At 34.7% G+C, this 18,074-nt stretch overlaps 2 protein-coding genes across 4 annotated transcripts in view; one reads left to right on the top strand and one right to left on the bottom strand.

Moving 5' to 3' along the window:
- Positions 1-7,506, bottom strand: part of LOC111057319 (elongation factor-like GTPase 1) — a 286,987-nt gene extending 279,481 nt beyond the window's left edge. The window contains exons 1-2 of one of the 2 annotated variants that reach the window (XM_039435938.1): positions 6,790-7,506; positions 3,183-3,262 (exon numbers count right to left, since the gene is read on the bottom strand). In XM_039435938.1, the coding sequence (XP_039291872.1) occupies positions 3,183-3,262; positions 6,790-6,953 (244 nt within the window). In that variant the 5' untranslated portion in view covers positions 6,954-7,506. Of the gene's footprint in view, positions 1-3,182; positions 3,263-3,871; positions 4,607-6,789 lie in introns of those variants that run through there. The other variant, XM_039435937.1, reaches the window with a different exon arrangement.
- Positions 4,943-15,022, top strand: LOC111057317 (protein SYS1 homolog). 2 transcript variants are annotated; one of them, XM_039435945.1, is made up of 4 exons: positions 4,943-5,136; positions 8,761-8,933; positions 12,573-12,640; positions 14,709-15,022. In XM_039435945.1, exons 2-4 carry the CDS (start codon positions 8,763-8,765, stop codon positions 14,947-14,949), a joined length of 480 nt encoding a protein of 159 aa, XP_039291879.1. In that variant the 5' UTR covers positions 4,943-5,136; positions 8,761-8,762; the 3' UTR covers positions 14,950-15,022. The 2 variants fall into 2 exon arrangements, with proteins under 2 accessions (XP_039291879.1, XP_039291878.1); XM_039435944.1 differs by lacking the exon at positions 4,943-5,136 and adding an exon at positions 7,590-8,061.
- The last annotated feature ends 3,052 nt before the right edge of the window (positions 15,023-18,074 follow it).

Below are 18,074 nucleotides of genomic sequence, written 5' to 3'. Positions count from 1 at the left end.
TCCTTTCCTCAAGTATGGCATAACCCTTTGGGGAAGATCAAAATTCTTCATCCAAGTATTTAGATCTCAGAAAAAAGCATTAAGAGTTATTTTTGGTAAGCCCCCCCAATATCCCTGTCGAGAACTATTCCTGAGTAGCAGGATACTTACACTGCCGTCACTGTATATCTTGGAGATCTGTTCATACGTTCACAAAAACCTACCAAACTTCACCCGCAATAATGAAATCCACAGTTACAATACAAGGCACTCAGCCTCCCTATCAGTGGCTGCTCATAGAACCGCCATGTTTGAAAAATCTCCGCAATATATGGGCCCAAAAATATATAATAGATTACCTCAGGATATTAGAGACATGGCGGACTTACGAAGATTCAGAGGAATGTTAAAGAGGCTGTTACTTGAAAGGCCATACTATTCTGTGGATGAGTTTCTGCAGGAGTGATATATTATTGTTCCTTGTCTTTGATTCTCCCAGGTCCTTGTACATAGGTAATCTTGACTAACTGCGTTTTATATATACTGTATATATATATTATTAATATTTCATGTGACTATTGTATAATTACAGTATTTTAATGTATCATGATATGTGTTGAGAACCTCCTTTAGGTTGCTCTTTTTGACTTATCCCCAGTCTGATTATTCGGATGTTTGGGATGCAATAAAAATAATAATAATAAGGTATCAGCTATCCTCTATAGAAGGCAGTGGCTTTAATTATCAGGGTGGCGACCCATTTTAAAATAGGAAATCTGATGTGGCGCACTCACACAACTTTCCTTGCCGTTATGAAAATTGATCACCGGACGCTAGTGTTCCCAAGTCTACTATTCAAAGATCTAAGCCAGCTGGTGACAGGACAATAACGCTGGAGACACACGAAGTCTGCTATATCTTCATAGTGAATGATTTAATAGAATCAACAGTTGCCAACAGTTTGCAATTGGATAATCATATTTTCTCGAATTTCATGCTTATTTTCAATTTTAGGTGTAAATGTTACTGGACATTAACTGTAGAGATTTTCATGCTCAATCTTTTCCACTCGAAATGTTTTGTTTAAATTGTATCTGTAGCAAGATAATTGAGAATATAAAATCGAACTTTGCATAGATGGCTCCGCCCCATCCTGCCGCCGCCTCCTGAAATTTTTACAGATATGAGACTTGTGCCAGTTGATAGAGCTTATCAATGACTATTTAAGGTATAAATTTGATCAAAATCGTTGGAGCCGTTTTCGAGAAAATCACGAAAAACCCCGTTTTTGACAACATTTTTGCCATTTTAGCCGCCATGATGATGTACATGATAATGTACAAATCGAAAAACTTTGAAAAATATCACCAGTAGAAAGTTTATTTTTAGCCTTTGCACAGCCTCAACTTTGCCTTGAATGCCTAGGTACTCAAGGTTGTTAACTGTCTAGGCAGCTTGTTTAAAATCGTCCGCTCCGCCCTCGTTTCACCATCACTCCGCCCCCGCTCTGCAGTCGCACCGATCATGAACGTTACGGGAGATGTTAGCTCTTCTCGCGTTCCACTCTTGCTCCCCGGTCGCTCATCAATCGCTCTGCTCGAGTGACGTTCGGTTGCGGAGCAGAGTGAAAGTCTGTATGCACCTTTAAGAGCCACAGTGGGAAACGAGTCTCTTGTCCTATCCAATCGGAAATAAGGCATGTCAATCTGGCAAACATTCTCATGACTATGTAGACCTAAGTCTCTCCTCAAGTTAGCAAATTTACCTTGACATGTAGGGCACTTAAATATATATATATATAATATATATATATATATATATATATATATATATATATATATATATATAATAACTAAGGGCTGGTTTCCGTACTTGGGATTCAGCTGAGTTCTAGACTTTAAACAGCTGGAGCCAGACAATTGGCTTTCCAAAACGGGGCTTAGTCGCAGTTTTCATGATAATCTTTATTTTCTCATTTCTATAATATTAGAAACTCTATTCCTTGACGTAATGAAACATTCCTAAATAATTCAAAATAGCTGGAACTGTACACTATTTTCTCTTTTTCTGTGTTCAATTTTCTAGTTTTTCGAAATCCTATTATATTAATCGAGCAATTTCTGTATTTATATTTACTGGTTATTTATGTTTTACGGATCTTGAAAACGGCTCTAACGATTTTTACGAAATTTGGAACATAGTAGGTTCATGATATAAAGATTTGATTGCACTAGGTCTCACTCTTTGGAAAACTCGCTGAACGACATTAAAAGGATAATTCATCCTTGGAAAACAGATGATAATTTCGTCGTCTCTCGATAACAGAAGATGCGTGTGCCTGTGTGGGAGAGAGACAGAATTATTTCCAGCTGTGTAATCACAATCAATCAGCGAGAAATTTTATCTAGCTAGACAATTTAATCGATTTGATCAACATAATCTGATTTGTTGACATGACATGATAATCCTCCTAAACTAGAGAATATCGTAATTTTCAAAGTTGATCATTATTTGACAATTTCAAGTGATTAGTGAGTGTTATTTTGTTATTCAATTTGGTTTTTATATAATCTAAATTATAAATTTTTTTGTTTTCAAATGTTTGAACAGAAAATTGATCCTGAATTCAAGTTTATGGAATATAACCTACTTTCTAGACTATTTATAGAGTATAAATCAAAATTCGGGAAAGAAACAGTTTTAGGCTGTGCCTGTTAGTCCTTCCCCAATCATTTTAAAGAATTGTGTTCTGTTTATCAAAAGGCAATGAATAAATAACGAGCGAAGCACGGTGCCCCGATATATCTATTTATAATTGATGATGTGTTTGTGTTTTGAAGTGTGAATAAATTGTTATTTTGATGAGTGATAGTAGCTTAACCTATATTTTGATTTGGACTGTAGTATACATTTGAAAAGGGACAGTTTTGGGCATAGGCCAGTTGTGCCTCCTCATATAACTGTGAAAATAATTGTCGACTGAGAAAATGAATGAATTAAAATAAACTATAATTTCAATCTTTCGTTACAAATTTTTATGCTTTTACACTCCAGAGCAAAGCTCGGTCCCCCGATATTTTAATTTAAACGTGGACTGTGACTGCGCCCCGTTTCGGAAAGCCAATTTTCTGACTCCAACTGTTTAAAGTCTAGAACTTAGCCAAATCCCGAGCTCGGAAGCCGGCTCTTAATGATTTGCTCACCTCTATTATAATACAAGGCTATGCAGCTGCTTTTCATGGTAATACCTCTTTCTTGTTCATCTTTACGGCTGTCCATGTACCTAGAACAAAACAAAAAATTGATTAATCAGCAATTAAATCAGTAAAAAAATATTATAAGGCATGCTACAATATTTATAAAATAATTGGAATGGTAATGGCAAGGCAGAGAATCGGCCACGCTGTTCACCTAATTTCCTCCACTGTAACGTGAACATCACTGTAGGTCTGTTGACTATTTTTCAAATTTTATAATTTTTGAGGTAATCTTCATTATATGCCTATTAGCAGGTAGCCGCTGGTATAGTAAGCTGAAAGGACATAGCTCCAAATAGCCAATACTCCTAGTAGTTGTTTTTGGTGAAGCTATGTGACGCTGGTAGTCTCTCATACTGTGCCCTTCTTACACTCCCAACAACACACTAATAATAGACAGTAGTCGACAGTAATCGGAGAAGAAATTTGCAACATAACAGTCCTTTACCTTGTGATATCCTCTTATCACCACAAAATAATAATAAAATATAACAATACAGTATCACCACAAATGATACAGTATCACCTCATGTGATACAGTATCATCTCATGTGATACAGTATTAACATAATAAATTTATGATAAAGTATCATCTCAACTTGATACACAACACCATAATTTGATACAAAACTCACCTTAGTTTCCCAGCCATTCTAGCAGATATTATACCATTGCTAGCTACTAGAGAATCAGCTAGCGTAGTTTTACCATGATCGACATGAGCCATTATACAAATGTTTCTGATATTTGCAGGATTTTTTTGCAAATCCTGCAATTTTTCTATATTTACTAGCCTCATATTGAGTCAAACGTTCAACAAAATATTGATAAATAGGTACTATTAATAACTCAAAGTTTGTGTAGGCTAAGCTTGAAAATTTAGAGGTTATGTCATGTATTTGGAAGATAAGTACAGTTTAATCTCTCTACAAATTATTAAAGCCTATCTATGCTGTCGCTAAGTATGTAGCATAACCTCAAAGATTTTGAGGTTATGTTTATGTCAAGTTTTTGAATAATAAGCTGTTTTAGAATAGTAATAGATGGAGCTATTCTCATCCAAGTTTACAGCAATGAGAATCCTTCATTAACTTCAAGTATTAATAAATTTTAATCATAATAATTGTAGTTTCAAGTTTAGAAAATTCAAGGTTAGTTTAGTAGAAAACAGTAACAACACAAAACCTCTCTACTTTTCACAACGTCATTTTGAGAATTGACAAGTTATAATTGAACTATTAGTAATAAAAACTGATTTTAATTTTTAGTTTTTGCTAAATTTTTTTATCAATGTTCAAAATCTGAAACCACACATGAGAATTTCCGTTTGATCGTGTAATTCTTATTCTTTCGATAGTCGATACCAATGTGAATCGAGAGATCAGTGTCGATACTTTTCTTTCGCGATCGATGTTTGACATCAATCTTGAGACTCGCTAAATTTCAAATACAGTTTCCAAACAGCTTTGTTATATAATAATTAAACCAGGATAATTAATCAATTTATTGACATGTTACAATATTATTTTCCATCCTAGGACAAGATAATATCTGTATATCGAATTTCAAAGTTGAAATAAATTAAGGATTTTGTCATCGTAGTTGACAAAAAGCACAGCTATAGCGCTATAGTGATTCAGCTCTTGCGCATTGAGTTCAATTTTTCTCGAGGTAGAGAGCCCCGGACAATTATCTAGAAACAGCTGTTTTTCTTTAAATCTGTGTTTGTCTGTTTTTCTGAATTGAAATTGAAAACAAATCTATAAAAATTCGCATCAGAAACTCTTTATTTAAAGTTTATTGTTTTGAAAATTAATTCATAGTTTCTAGCTTATAATTAAATATATATATATAGCTTATAATTATTAAGTTTGAAAAGATTGAATAAGTTTAATCACAGGTGAGGCTATTATTTTGTAAGTTTATAATATTTTCAATGTTTCATAACCTCAAATCTTTGGTTTCATAACAACACACTAATAATAGACAGTGTATAGGGTGTCTATGTTGCAAATGTGAGTGTTAACTGAAGCCGATAGTCCTAGTAGTTTTTTTGGTGAAGCTATGTGACGCTGGTAGTCTCTCATACTGTGCCCTTCTTACACTCTTACACTCCCAACAACACACTAATAATAGACAGTGTATAGGGTGTCTATGTTGCAAATGTGAGTGTTAACTGAAGCCGATAGTCCTAGTAGTTGTTTTTGGTGAAGCTATGTGACGCTGGTAGTCTCTCATAATGTGCCCTTCTTACACTCTTACACTCCCAACAACACACTAATAATAGACAGTGTATAGGGTGTCTATGTTGCAAATGTGAGTGTTAACTGAAGCCGATAGTCCTAGTAGTTGTTTTTGGTGAAGCTATGTGACGCTGGTAGTCTCTCATACTGTGCCCTTCTTACACTCGCACACTCCCAACAACACACTAATAATAGACAGTGTATAGGGTGTCTATGTTGCAAATGTGAGTGTTAACTGAAGCCGATAGTCCTAGTAGTTGTTTTTGGTGAAGCTATGTGACGCTGGTAGTCTCTCATACTGTGCCCTTCTTACACTCTTACACTCCCAACAACACACTAATAATAGACAGTGTATAGGGTGTCTATGTTGCAAATGTGAGTGTTAACTGAAGCGATAGTCCTAGTAGTTGTTTTTGGTGAAGCTATGTGACGCTGGTAGTCTCTCATACTGTGCCTTCTTACACTCTTACACTCCCAACAACACACTAATAATAGACAGTGTATAGGTGTCTATGTTGCAAATGTGAGTGTTAACTGAAGCGATAGTCCTAGTAGTTGTTTTTGGTGAAGCTATGTGACGCTGGTAGTCTCTCATACTGTGCCCTTCTTACACTCTTACACTCCCAACAACACACTAATAATAGACAGTGTATAGGGTGTCTATGTTGCAAATGTGAGTGTTAACTGAAGCCGATAGTCCTAGTAGTTGTTTTTGGTGAAGCTATGTGACTCTGGTAGTCTCTCATACTGTGCCCTTCTTACACTCTTACACTCCCAACAACACACTAATATAGACAGTGTATAGGGTGTCTATGTTGCAAATGTGAGTGTTAACTGAAGCCGATAGTCCTAGTAGTTGTTTTTGGTGAAGCTATGTGACGCTGGTAGTCTCTCATACTGTGCCCTTCTTACACTCTTACACTCCCAACAACACACTAATAATAGACAGTGTATAGGGTGTCTATGTTGCAAATATGAGTGTTAACTGAAGCCAATAGTCCTAGTAGTTGTTTTTGGTGAAGCTATGTGACGCTGGTAGTCTCTCATACTGTGCCCTTCTTACACTCCCAACAACACACTAATAATAGACAGTAGTCGACAGTAATCGGAGAAGTAATTTGCTACATAACAGTCCTTTACCTTGGGATATCCTCTTATCACCACAAAATAATAATAAAATATAACAATACAGTATCACCTCATGTGATACAGTATCATCTCATGTGATACAGTATTAACATGATAAATTTATGATAACGTATCATCTCAACTTGATAGACAACACAATAATTTGATACAAAACTACTCACCTTAGTTTCCCAGCCATTCTAGCAGATATTATACCATTGCTAGCTACTAGAGAATCAGCTAGCGTAGTTTTACCATGATCGACATGAGCCATTATACAAATGTTTCTGATATTTGCAGGATTTTTTTGCAAATCCTGCAATTTTTCTATATTTACTAGCCTCATATTGAGTCAAACGTTCAACAAAATATTGATAAATAGGTACTATTAATAACTCAAAGTTTGTGTAGGCTAACCTTAAAAATTTAGAGGTTATGTCAAGTATTTGGAAGATAAGTATAGTTTAATCTGTCTACAAATTATTAAAGCCTATTATATGCTGTCGCTAAGTATGTAGCATAACCTCAAAGATTTTGAGGTTATGTTTATGTCAAGTTTTTGAAAAATAGGCTGTTTTAGAATAGTAATAGATGGAGCTATTCTCATCCAAGTTTACAGCAATGAAAATCCTTCATTAACTTCAAGTATTAATAAATGTTAATCATAATAATTGTAGTTTCAAGTTTAGAAAATTCAAGGTTAGTTTAGTAGAAAACAGTAACAACACAAAACCTCTCTACTTTTCACAACGTCATTTTGAGAATTGACAAGTTATGATTGAACTATTAGTAATAAAAACTGATTTTAATTTTTAGTTTTTGCTAAATTTTTTTATCAATGTTCAAAATCTGAAACCACACATGAGAATTTCCGTTTGATCTTGATCGTGTAATTCTTATTTTTTCGATAGTCGATACCAATGTGAATCGAGAGATCAGTGTCGATACTTTTCTTTCGCGATCGATGTTTGACATCAATCTTGAGACTCGCTAAATTTCAAATACAGTTTCCAAACAGTGTAATTGGATTCAATAATTAAACCAGGATAATTAATCAATTTATTGACATGTTACAATATTATTTCCCATCCTAGGACAAGATAATATCTGTATGTCGAATTTCAGAGTTGAAATAAATTAAGGATTTTGTCATCGTAGTTGACAAAAAGCACAGCTATAGCGCTATAGTGATTCAGCTCCTGCGCATTGAGTTGAATTTTTCTCGAGGTAGAGAGCAACGGACAATTATCTAGAAACAGCTGTTTTTCTTTAAATCTGTGTTTGTCTGCTTTTCTGAATTGAAATTGAAAACAAATCTATAAAAATTCGCATCAGAAACTCTTTATTTAAAGTTTATTGTTTTGAAAATTAATTCATAGTTTCTAGCTTATAATTAAATATATATATAGCTTATAATTATTAAGTTTGAAAAGATTGAATAAGTTTAATCACAGGTGAGGCTATTATTTTGTAAGTTTATAATATTTTCAATGTTTCATAACCTCAAAATCTTTGGTTTCATAACATTGCAATAAAATATCATTTATTCATAATGTTCAATTTAATTCATAAACGACTTCAATTCATTACGATAGTAACCATAATATTTTTTTCATTATGTTTAACACATTATGTAGTCTGAACATATTTTGTAAGGTTATGAATAGCCTAGTCTATTTTTTCAATGTTTCATAATGTCAAAAACTTCGGTTTCACAACATTGCAATAAAATATAAAAATTCATAATGTTTATTTGTTTTATATTAATATATTACGATAGTAACCATAATATTATTTTCATTATGTTTATCACATTGTGTAGGCTTAAGAATATTAAGCTTTGTTAACACTAAAGTAATTAACAGAATGTCAATAACTTAATCCTTATAGATTCTATTAGATTGATCATAACTTATCATACATAATGAACATATGTGTTTGTCAAGTTCCGTTCAATCTAATAGAATCTATAAGGATTAAGTTATTAACATTTTGTTAATAACTTTGGCGTAAACGCAGCTTTATGGTTTTATGTTATGATTAACTATGGTTTGGTCTATGGTGAAATAAGTTGGTTATACTCAATTCCATCTAATCCAACTTTGAGAAATTTAATTTCGGCTACTTCGATTGACGTTCAATTTTTTCTCCAGGAATGAGTAAGCTCACCGGCCAATTCCGTCACTCACAATGGGATCCTATACTAATCATCTCGCAAATTGTCGCAATGCAGAGTGTCTATTATGTGACCTTGGGACTCTGGATTGCAGCCGTAAATCTCCTTGTGGGCACTTCAAGGTCATTGGATCATCTTTTCAAATATCAGGTGAGTTTTTGTAAATCCTATCATACTAGTATTTCTGTGAACAGTAGACCTCACGCAGTATTCTCATCCACAGTACCTGATTGAAACTATAGACCTTATGGAAATACAGCAATAGACTGGCTTCTCCACACATCTGTGTAATCACTTGTCAGCTGATTTATGATGAATAATTCTATAGTCTGATTTTTACACTAATATTGGTGTATGAAGGAGGCTCCTTTATCCTTTTATATTATCCTTGAAATGGATATTTATACGTCGATATACGTATATATATATATATATACCTATATACGTCGACGCGCAATTAAAAAAGAAACATACCTGTCAAATTTCATGAAAATCTATTACCGCGCAACATATAAACATTATAAACACACAACAAATAAACATTTAAACATTAAGAGAAATGCCAAACCGTCGACATGAATCTTAGACCTCACTTCGCTCAGTCAATAAAAATTCGATTGCACCAGGTCTCATCCTTGGGAAAACTTGCTGAACGACATTAAATGGATAATTCATCCTTGGCTGATACAGCTGAGACTTTCGTCGTCTGTGGATAGTAAAAAGTGAGCGAGTGATTCTGTGGAAAATCAAAATATCACATCCCCGAAATTCATAAGCTGACGTATAGCCAGCTGTGAAATATAAACACGATCATTTTAGAGAATTGTGTTCTGTTTATCAATAAATAAAAATAACGAGTGAAGCTCTGTGCCCCAATATTAAGTAACTTTAAGTAACTTTAAGTAACTTTAAGTAACTTTAAGTAACTTTTCTTATCTGAGGATAAGAAAATACAAGCATAGACTAAAGAGTTGTAAATCATTCTATTGTGAGGACCACGTTATAATGGCAGTGTTTGATTAGCAATGGTATTGCTATCCTTGTCTATCATTCAACAAAGTGGATAGCGCTATTTCTTTCTTGCTTTGCTCTGTTGCCAGATCGTCTTTTAACAATTTAGGATTAATAATTAACAAAATATTCTATCCTAGTTATGAAATTATTAAAAAAATATAATTGCTTGCTTAATAAAATATAATTGATTATTTTAAATGAGGATGAACAGTTGATATTACATCAATAAACCTGTATCAGCTATCGTCTATAGAACGCATTGACAAGACAGAGAGGTTCGGCAACGTGTTTCTACTATCCTTCTCCACTGCCATTGTAACGTGGACCTCACTATAGTTTTGTATCATTTGGAGTAGGGGAAGCCTATTATGACGTCATAGCATCGAGAAAAGATAGCTAGAGAAGATAGAGATAAAAATTCTTGAACCGTATGCTAAACCTTAGAGAAACGATAGCATAAGAAGATATCCCATGGTGTATGTTGCAAATTTCTTCTCCGATTACTGTCGACTACTGTCTATTATTAGTGTGTTGTTGGGAGTGTAAGAGTGTAAGAAGGGCACAGTATGAGAGACTACCAGCGTCACATAGCTTCACCAAAAACAACTACTAGGACTATCGGCTTCAGTTAACACTCACATTTGCAACATAGACACCCTATACACTGTCTATTATTAGTGTGTTGTTGGGAGTGTAAGAGTGTAAGAAGGGCACAGTATGAGAGACTACCAGCGTCACATAGCTTCACCAAAAACAACTACTAGGACTATCGGCTTCAGTTAACACTCACATTTGCAACATAGACACCCTATACACTGTCTATTATTAGTGTGTTGTTGGGAGTGTAAGAGTGTAAGAAGGGCACAGTATGAGAGACTACCAGCGTCACATAGCTTCACCAAATAACTACTAGGGCTATCGGCTTCAGTTAACACTCACATTTGCAACATAACGGTCCAACACCATGGGATATCACCATAAATGGTACAGTATCACCGCAATATGATACAGTATCACCGCAATATGATACAGTATCACCGCAATATGATATAGTATCAACTCAACTTGATACAAAACTTCCGAACTTTGAATGAATTCCTCAAACCATGGCATATCTTCTTTTGCTATCCTTTCTTCATGGTATCATTTCATTTCATTTCATTTATTACATTCCTTAATCACAACATCAAATTAATGATTGGGAGAGAATCAACAGGGTAAACCCAAAACTGTTCCTCTCCCTAATTTTGATAAAAATAGTCCATCATATGACTTGATGCTATATTTTCTGTATGATTTGAGTGACTACTTACTGTCGACTACTGTCTATGATTAGTGTGTTGTTGGGAGTGTAAGAAGGGCACAGTATGAGAGACTACCAGCGTCACATAGCTTCACCAAAAACAATTACTAGGACTATCGGCTTCAGTTAACACTCACATTATTGCAATATAGACACCCTATACACTGTCTATTATTAGTGTGTTGTTGGGAGTGTAAGAGTGTAAGAAGGGCACAGTATGAGAGACTACCAGCGTCACATAGCTTCACCAAAAACAACTACTAGGACTATCGGCTTCAGTTAACACTCACATTTTCAACATAGACACCCTATACACTGTCTATTATTAGTGTGTTGTTGGGAGTGTAAGAGTGTAAGAAGGGCACAGTATGAGAGACTACCAGCGTCACATAGCTTCACCAAAAACAACTACTAGGACTATCGGCTTCAGTTAACACTCACATTTGCAACATAGACACCCTATACACTGTCTATTATTAGTGTGTTGTTGGGAGTGTAAGAGTGTAAGAAGGGCACAGTATAAGAGACCACCAGCGTCACATAGCTTCACCAAAAACAACTACTAGGACTATCGGCTTCAGTTAACACTCACATTTGCAACATAGACACCCTATACACTGTCTATTATTAGTGTGTTGTTGGGAGTGTAAGAGTGTAAGAAGGGCACAGTATGAGAGACTACCAGCGTCACATAGCTTCACCAAAAACAACTACTAGGACTATCGGCTTGAGTCAACACTCAGATTTGCAACATAGACACCCTATACACTGTCTATTATTAGTGTGTTGTTGGGAGTGTAAGAGTGTAAGAAGGGTACAGTATGAGAGACTACCAGCGTCACATAGCTTCACCAAAAACAACTACTAGGACTATCGGCTTCAGTTAACACTCACATTTGCAACATAGACACCCTATACACTGTCTATTATTAGTGTGTGGTTGGGAGTGTAAGAGTGTGAGAAGGGCACAGTATGAGAGACTACCAGCTTCACATAGCTTCACCAAAAACAACTACTAGGACTATCGGCTTCAGTTAACACTCACATTTGCAACATAGACACCCTATACACTGTCTATTATTAGTGTGTTGTTGGGAGTGTAAGAGTGTAAGAAGGGCACAGTATGAGAGACTACCAGCGTCACATAGCTTCACCAAAAACAACTACTAGGACTATCGGCTTGAGTCAACACTCAGATTTGCAACATAGACACCCTATACACTGTCTATTATTAGTGTGTTGTTGGGAGTGTAAGAGTGTAAGAAGGGCACAGTATGAGAGACTACCAGCGTCACATAGCTTCACCAAAAACAACTACTAGGACTATCGGCTTTAGTTAACACTCACGTTTGCAACTTAATGGTACTTTTCTATTCTATTGTGAAGTTCACGTTTTGTGGAAATCAAAGTGTTTCTGATTAAGAGATTTCATTTGTCAAGAAAAATATTTTGAGATGAATTTATTTTTTCAGGAAATTCATGTTAGAGACATTCCCGGAAAACTGATAATTGCTTCTTACGTCCTGAACTCTTTAACGGGGTAAGTATATTTTATTCTAAAATGGAAAAATTATACTCTTCTCATGACAAAATAGCAGGTAAACTGTGCTCTAAATGTGTCCAAAGCACTAAAAAAGGATAAAGAATAAAATAACAATAAAGATTCAATCTATTTTTCCTCCATCTACTGTCTAAAGTGCTTACTTTACTCCCTGGAACATAATACTAAAGTGTTACTTTATTGCTCTCGGTACTAAAAAACAGAAAAACTCTCTAGTGATGAAAAGTAACTCCATTTAAATAACATGGGAAGCATCTCTATTTTGAAAACGTACATTTGAAATAGGTTAGAAGGACTAAGCTCAGATGGGGAAGCATATAGAGTAGTCAGTCATTAAACCAACTAAATTCAATACCACAACCAGACATTCCATCAATATATGAAATTTATGTTTGTATGCTAAAATTATCACAAACTTCATATCACAAATGTATAATTTTTTTTATTCCATGTTATTCAAAATACCAGCCAACGAATATTCCTCATTAACTAATCAAATTTGAAACGGGAACTTCATCATAGCTGTAGTTGTGGCAGCCATTGTTGTTACAACTTTTGCTGACAGATAGCGCTGTCGGCGGAGAACTGTGATTACAAGCCAGCTGTTCCTGTTTACTTTTTAGATTATGTTGTAACACATTGTTTGGTCACGTACATTTTTAAACATTATTTTATTTGCAGTTTTTATAAAAATGTAGGTGGAGGAAAAATGTTGTGTATATCACGAGTGAAAAATGATTTTTCTCCCTCGGTAAAATTGTTGCCCTCGGCTTCGCCTCGGGCTTCAAACTTTTCCCTCAGGGAGAAAAAACAATACTTTTCACTCTAGATATGCAAATAACTATTATTCTACAACTGCTTGTAAAAACACTTCTCCACTGTCCAGCTTCTATAGATTTGTCTATCAATAGAGAATAATAGAGATAACTAGACTATTATAATAGTCTATCACTAGACTACAATACTACCCCTTCAAAAACATGGAACATTTTTGAAAATGTTTCGATAAGCAATAGATGCTCTTTTGTATCTTCACAAAAGCAACTTGTTGCATCCGAAAAGATACACAAGGAGCTTTAATGTATCTTTCCATAAACAACATAATTATGTTCTCTTGTATCTTCTCAAAAGCAATGTGTTGCATCCAATAAGATACACAAGGAGCTTTAATGTATCTTTCCATAAACAACATAATTATGTTCTCTTGTAACTTCTCAAAAGCAATGTGTTGCATCCGGAAAGATACAAAAGGAGCTTCAATGTATCTTTCCATAACCAACAGATGCTCTTTTGTATCTTCTCAAAAGCAACGTGTTGCATCCGAAAAGATACACAAGGAGCTTTAATGTATCTTACCATAACCAATAAATGCTCTTTTGTATCTTCTCAAAAGCAACGTGTTGCATCCGAAAAGATACACAAGGAGCTTTAATGTATCTTACCATAACCAATAAATGCTCTTTTGTATCTCCTCCTCCTCCTCCTCCTCCTCCTCCTCATCCTCCTCCTCCTCCTCTTTCTCCTTCTCCTCCATCTTCCCACCTCTTACTTTTTTGGTCTTCCAGGGCTGTATCTATCTAACTAATTGTCACCTCAAGGCAACTGACTAATTTTCATGTCACCCCGATTCTTCTATGAATAAATGAATAATGAATAAAATGTTTATTTCCCAAAAAAACTAAAACTACAACATAAATTACACAAAATATTAGATAAATTACAATATCACATACAATAGTTAGTTACAAAAATTCTTATGTGTCCTCTACTTGTTTAGATTTTTCTGTGTGGAAATTGACCTACTCCACTATGGCGTACCATGTTCTAGAGTAGGTTTTGTTAGTTTTTTGTGCGTATTATTAAGTTAGTGTTTAGTAAGTCATATATTAGCTACTCTTACTTTTTTGGTCTTCCAGGGCCGTATCTAACTAATTGTCACCTCAAGGCAACTGTCTAATTTTCATGTCACCCCGATTCTACTATATTAGCGACTACTATTCTATTCTATTCTATTATATACTATAATTATGTTATTTTATGATTATAGTGCCTGCAGCCTCTGGTGGTTGGTGCAGAGAACCAAGCAATGCCTTGACTTCAGCTGCACTCTGCACCTTTTCCATTTGCTTGCCTGCTGGTATTACAACGGCCACTTTCCGGCCTCACTGTCCTGGTGGCTTCTAAACTCGGCCTGTCTGGCAATTATGTGTATATGTGGTGAATTCCTCTGTATGCGAACTGAACTCAAAGCTATTCCGCTAAATATGGCGCCCAGAACTGATCTGTGACTTTATTGTAGGTTGAATTTGTATTTATAATTTATATCTATTGAAATTATATGTTGACTTTATTTTACTAGTAGTTCTGTGAACAGTAGACCTGATGCAGTAATCTCATCCACAAGTACCTGATTGAAACTATAGACCTTATGGAAATACAGCAATAGACTGGCTTCTCCACACATCTGTGTAATCACTTGTCAGCTGATTTATGATGAATAATTCTATAGTCTGATTTTTACTCTAATATTGGCGTATGAAGGAGGCTTCTTTTTCCTTTTATACTAGTAGTTCTGTGAACAGTAGACCTCACGCAGTATTCTCATCCACAAGTACCTGATGACAACTGTTTTAAATGTTAACAAAATCAGTTCATGTTTGAATTTGTATTCCATAATTTATTAATATTTATGTTAATTTAAACAATGAATAGAATATATTTCTATTCCAGAATTTATATAATAATCATACAGTTCCTTGATAATCTTTCCATCCAATGGAAATTAATTTTTTTCAATCAAAAATATTATTATTTCTTCAGCATTATTTAGTTCATTTGATTATTTTTAATCACCTATTAAATTAGTTTTTTCGAATGTGAGAATATTGATACTGATGGACATGCACCATGAATGCAAAACAAAATAATGATACCAAGGACCTTAAAGCTGCAATTAGACCAAATTTATTAACAAAATGTCAATAACTCAATCCTTATGGATTATATTAGATTGAACATAACTTATCATACACATGATGAACATGTGTGTTTGTCAATGTGTGTTCAATGTAATAGAATCTATACCCAGCTTAAAGATGCATACCTCTTCAAGGACTTTGATTGAAACTATAAACCTTATACAAATACAGTAATAGACTGGCTTCTCCACACATCTGTGTAATCACTTGTCAGCTGATTTATGATGAATAATTCTATAGTCTGATTTTTACTCTAATATTGACGTATGAAGGAGGCTCCTTTTTCCTTTTATATTATCCTTGAAATGCAAAATTTCCAAAAACCTTGTATATACATCGACGCGCAATTAAAAAAGGAACATACCTGTCAAATTTCATGAAAATCTATTACCGCGTTTCGCCGTAAATGCGCAACATATAAACATTTAAACATCAAGAGAAATGTCAAACCGTCGACTTGAATCTTAGACCCCACTTCACTCGGTCAATAATGAATACTAGTACAGTGAGGTCCACGTTATAATGGCAGTGTTTGATTGACAATAGTATTGCTATCCTTGTCTATCATTCAACAATGCGGATAGCGGTATCTCTTTCTCACTTTGCTCTCTTGCCAGATCGTCTCTTAACAATGTATAATTGATAATTAACTGACAAAATATTTCATCTTAATTATGAAAATTCATTATAAAATTATTGAAAAATATCATTTCTTGCTTAATAAAATATAATTGAATATTAAAAACGAGAATAAACAGTTAATATAACATCAATAAACCTGTATCTGCTACCGTCTATAGAAGGCATTGACAAGACAGAGGATCGGTGACGTTTATCTCCACTGCCATTATAACGTAGACTTCACTATAGTTCTGTGAACAGTAGACCTCACGCATTTTTCTCATCCATAGGTATCTGATGTCACCTGTTTGAAATGTTAACAAACTCAATTCAAATGTTTGAATTTGTATTCCATATGATATAATTCATCCAGTTAATTTTTCACAATCAAAAATATTACAATTTCTTCAGCATTATCTAGTTTATGTGATTATTTTCAATCACCTATTGAATTCGTTTTTTTTTTCAAAAGTGAGAATATTGATACTGATGGGCACATATAATAACATTACTGCAAAACAAAATATTGAAACTAGAGACCTTAAAGATGCATATCTCTTTAAGGTCTTTGATTGCAACTATAAACCTTATATGAATAGAAACGGCTCCTCCAGACATCTGTGTAATCAACTTATCAGCTGATTTATGATGGATAATTCTATAGTCTGATTAATCCTATCTTCAGTGTTGATGATATATATAGTGATATCAGAGTATGGAGGAAATTCCTTTTCCTACAGTTACGTTGAAAAGTGTCCATTGCTGCACTGATTACAGAACGCAAAGAATCACTTTTCCGCTCTAGTGCGGGAAAAATTTTTCTGCACTCCAGATTTGCAACATGGCAACGCAATAGTATATTTCGCACCTAGAGCAGAAAATGAGATTTTTCCAGCTCGAAATCGGTTTTCAAGTCCGAGGCCGTAGGCCGAGGACTAGAAAAGATTGAGAGCTGGAAAAACATTTTTGCCCGTGGTGCGAACGATATTTTTCGCCACACTACAGGTATTGCTGACAAAATAAATAAAGAATACAAAATAAAGAATACTCGTTAAGCTATCGTACCTATCTCTTGATTTTAGTGGTAGAAGATTTGCAGTCAGGATTTCAGATTCTTTTAAAATTTCACTTGGAATACCACAGTCATCTTCAAGCATTTTTGAAAATTCGGAATGCACTAATCAACAATAAATAATTGAATAAAACTGGTTGCGAAGCGAATTAGTTTGATTCGAAACTGGAACTAAAATCATGGCGACTTCAGCTTATTATGAAAGTGGACACTCGCCCGATCTAGCGGATGACTTATTAATAATAATTAGCGCGTTGTTCCCAGCCATAAGCGGCTGGAAAGTGACAACTTTCTGGCCTAGACCGGAAAAGAAACCCTTTTCTGACGTCGTCTGCAAACAAGGTCTTTCAGATCTACGTAGGGACTGGAAAACAGCTGCTTTCTGTGCAGTGTGGCGAAAAATACTTAGTAGGTTATATGGAGCAACAGTGCAGCAAAATCAAAATGAAGTTGGTAACAGTGACTGCTGTGGCTGCTATAGTGAGCAGAGGTGCAACCAAGCACAACGCGCTAATTATTACATTATTATATTATAACCAAGGACAACATTTTTATTCAATTTGACAATAAATTAAGGCTTTTATCAATAATAAAATTACACAGAAAAACATTTGATGCATTTCAGGCAATTTTACCCATAATTACCCACTTTTCATATTCATGGTAACTGTAGGAAAAACTTAATGTGAAATACGTGCGCAAAGTACCTCTGCTGCACTCAAGAAACCATTCCGCCCTCGCC

This window comes from Nilaparvata lugens, chromosome 9, assembly GCF_014356525.2.
Source record: "Nilaparvata lugens isolate BPH chromosome 9, ASM1435652v1, whole genome shotgun sequence".
In the NCBI taxonomy this organism is placed as follows: Eukaryota; Metazoa; Arthropoda; class Insecta; order Hemiptera; family Delphacidae; genus Nilaparvata; species Nilaparvata lugens.
The sequence above is the reverse complement of the archived record's forward strand: the minus strand, read 5'-3'. Positions and strand labels throughout refer to the sequence as shown.

Excerpts from the sequence above, each read along its gene's own strand:
- LOC111057317 (XM_039435945.1), top strand. The coding sequence starts at position 8,763 with ATGAGTAAGCTCACCGGCCAATTCCGTCACTCACAATGGGATCCTATA. Across the intron at positions 8,934-12,572 it reads ATCATCTTTTCAAATATCAG|GAAATTCATGTTAGAGACAT; the intron begins GTGAGTTTTTGT and ends TTATTTTTTCAG. Across the intron at positions 12,641-14,708 it reads GTCCTGAACTCTTTAACGGG|TGCCTGCAGCCTCTGGTGGT; the intron begins GTAAGTATATTT and ends TTATGATTATAG.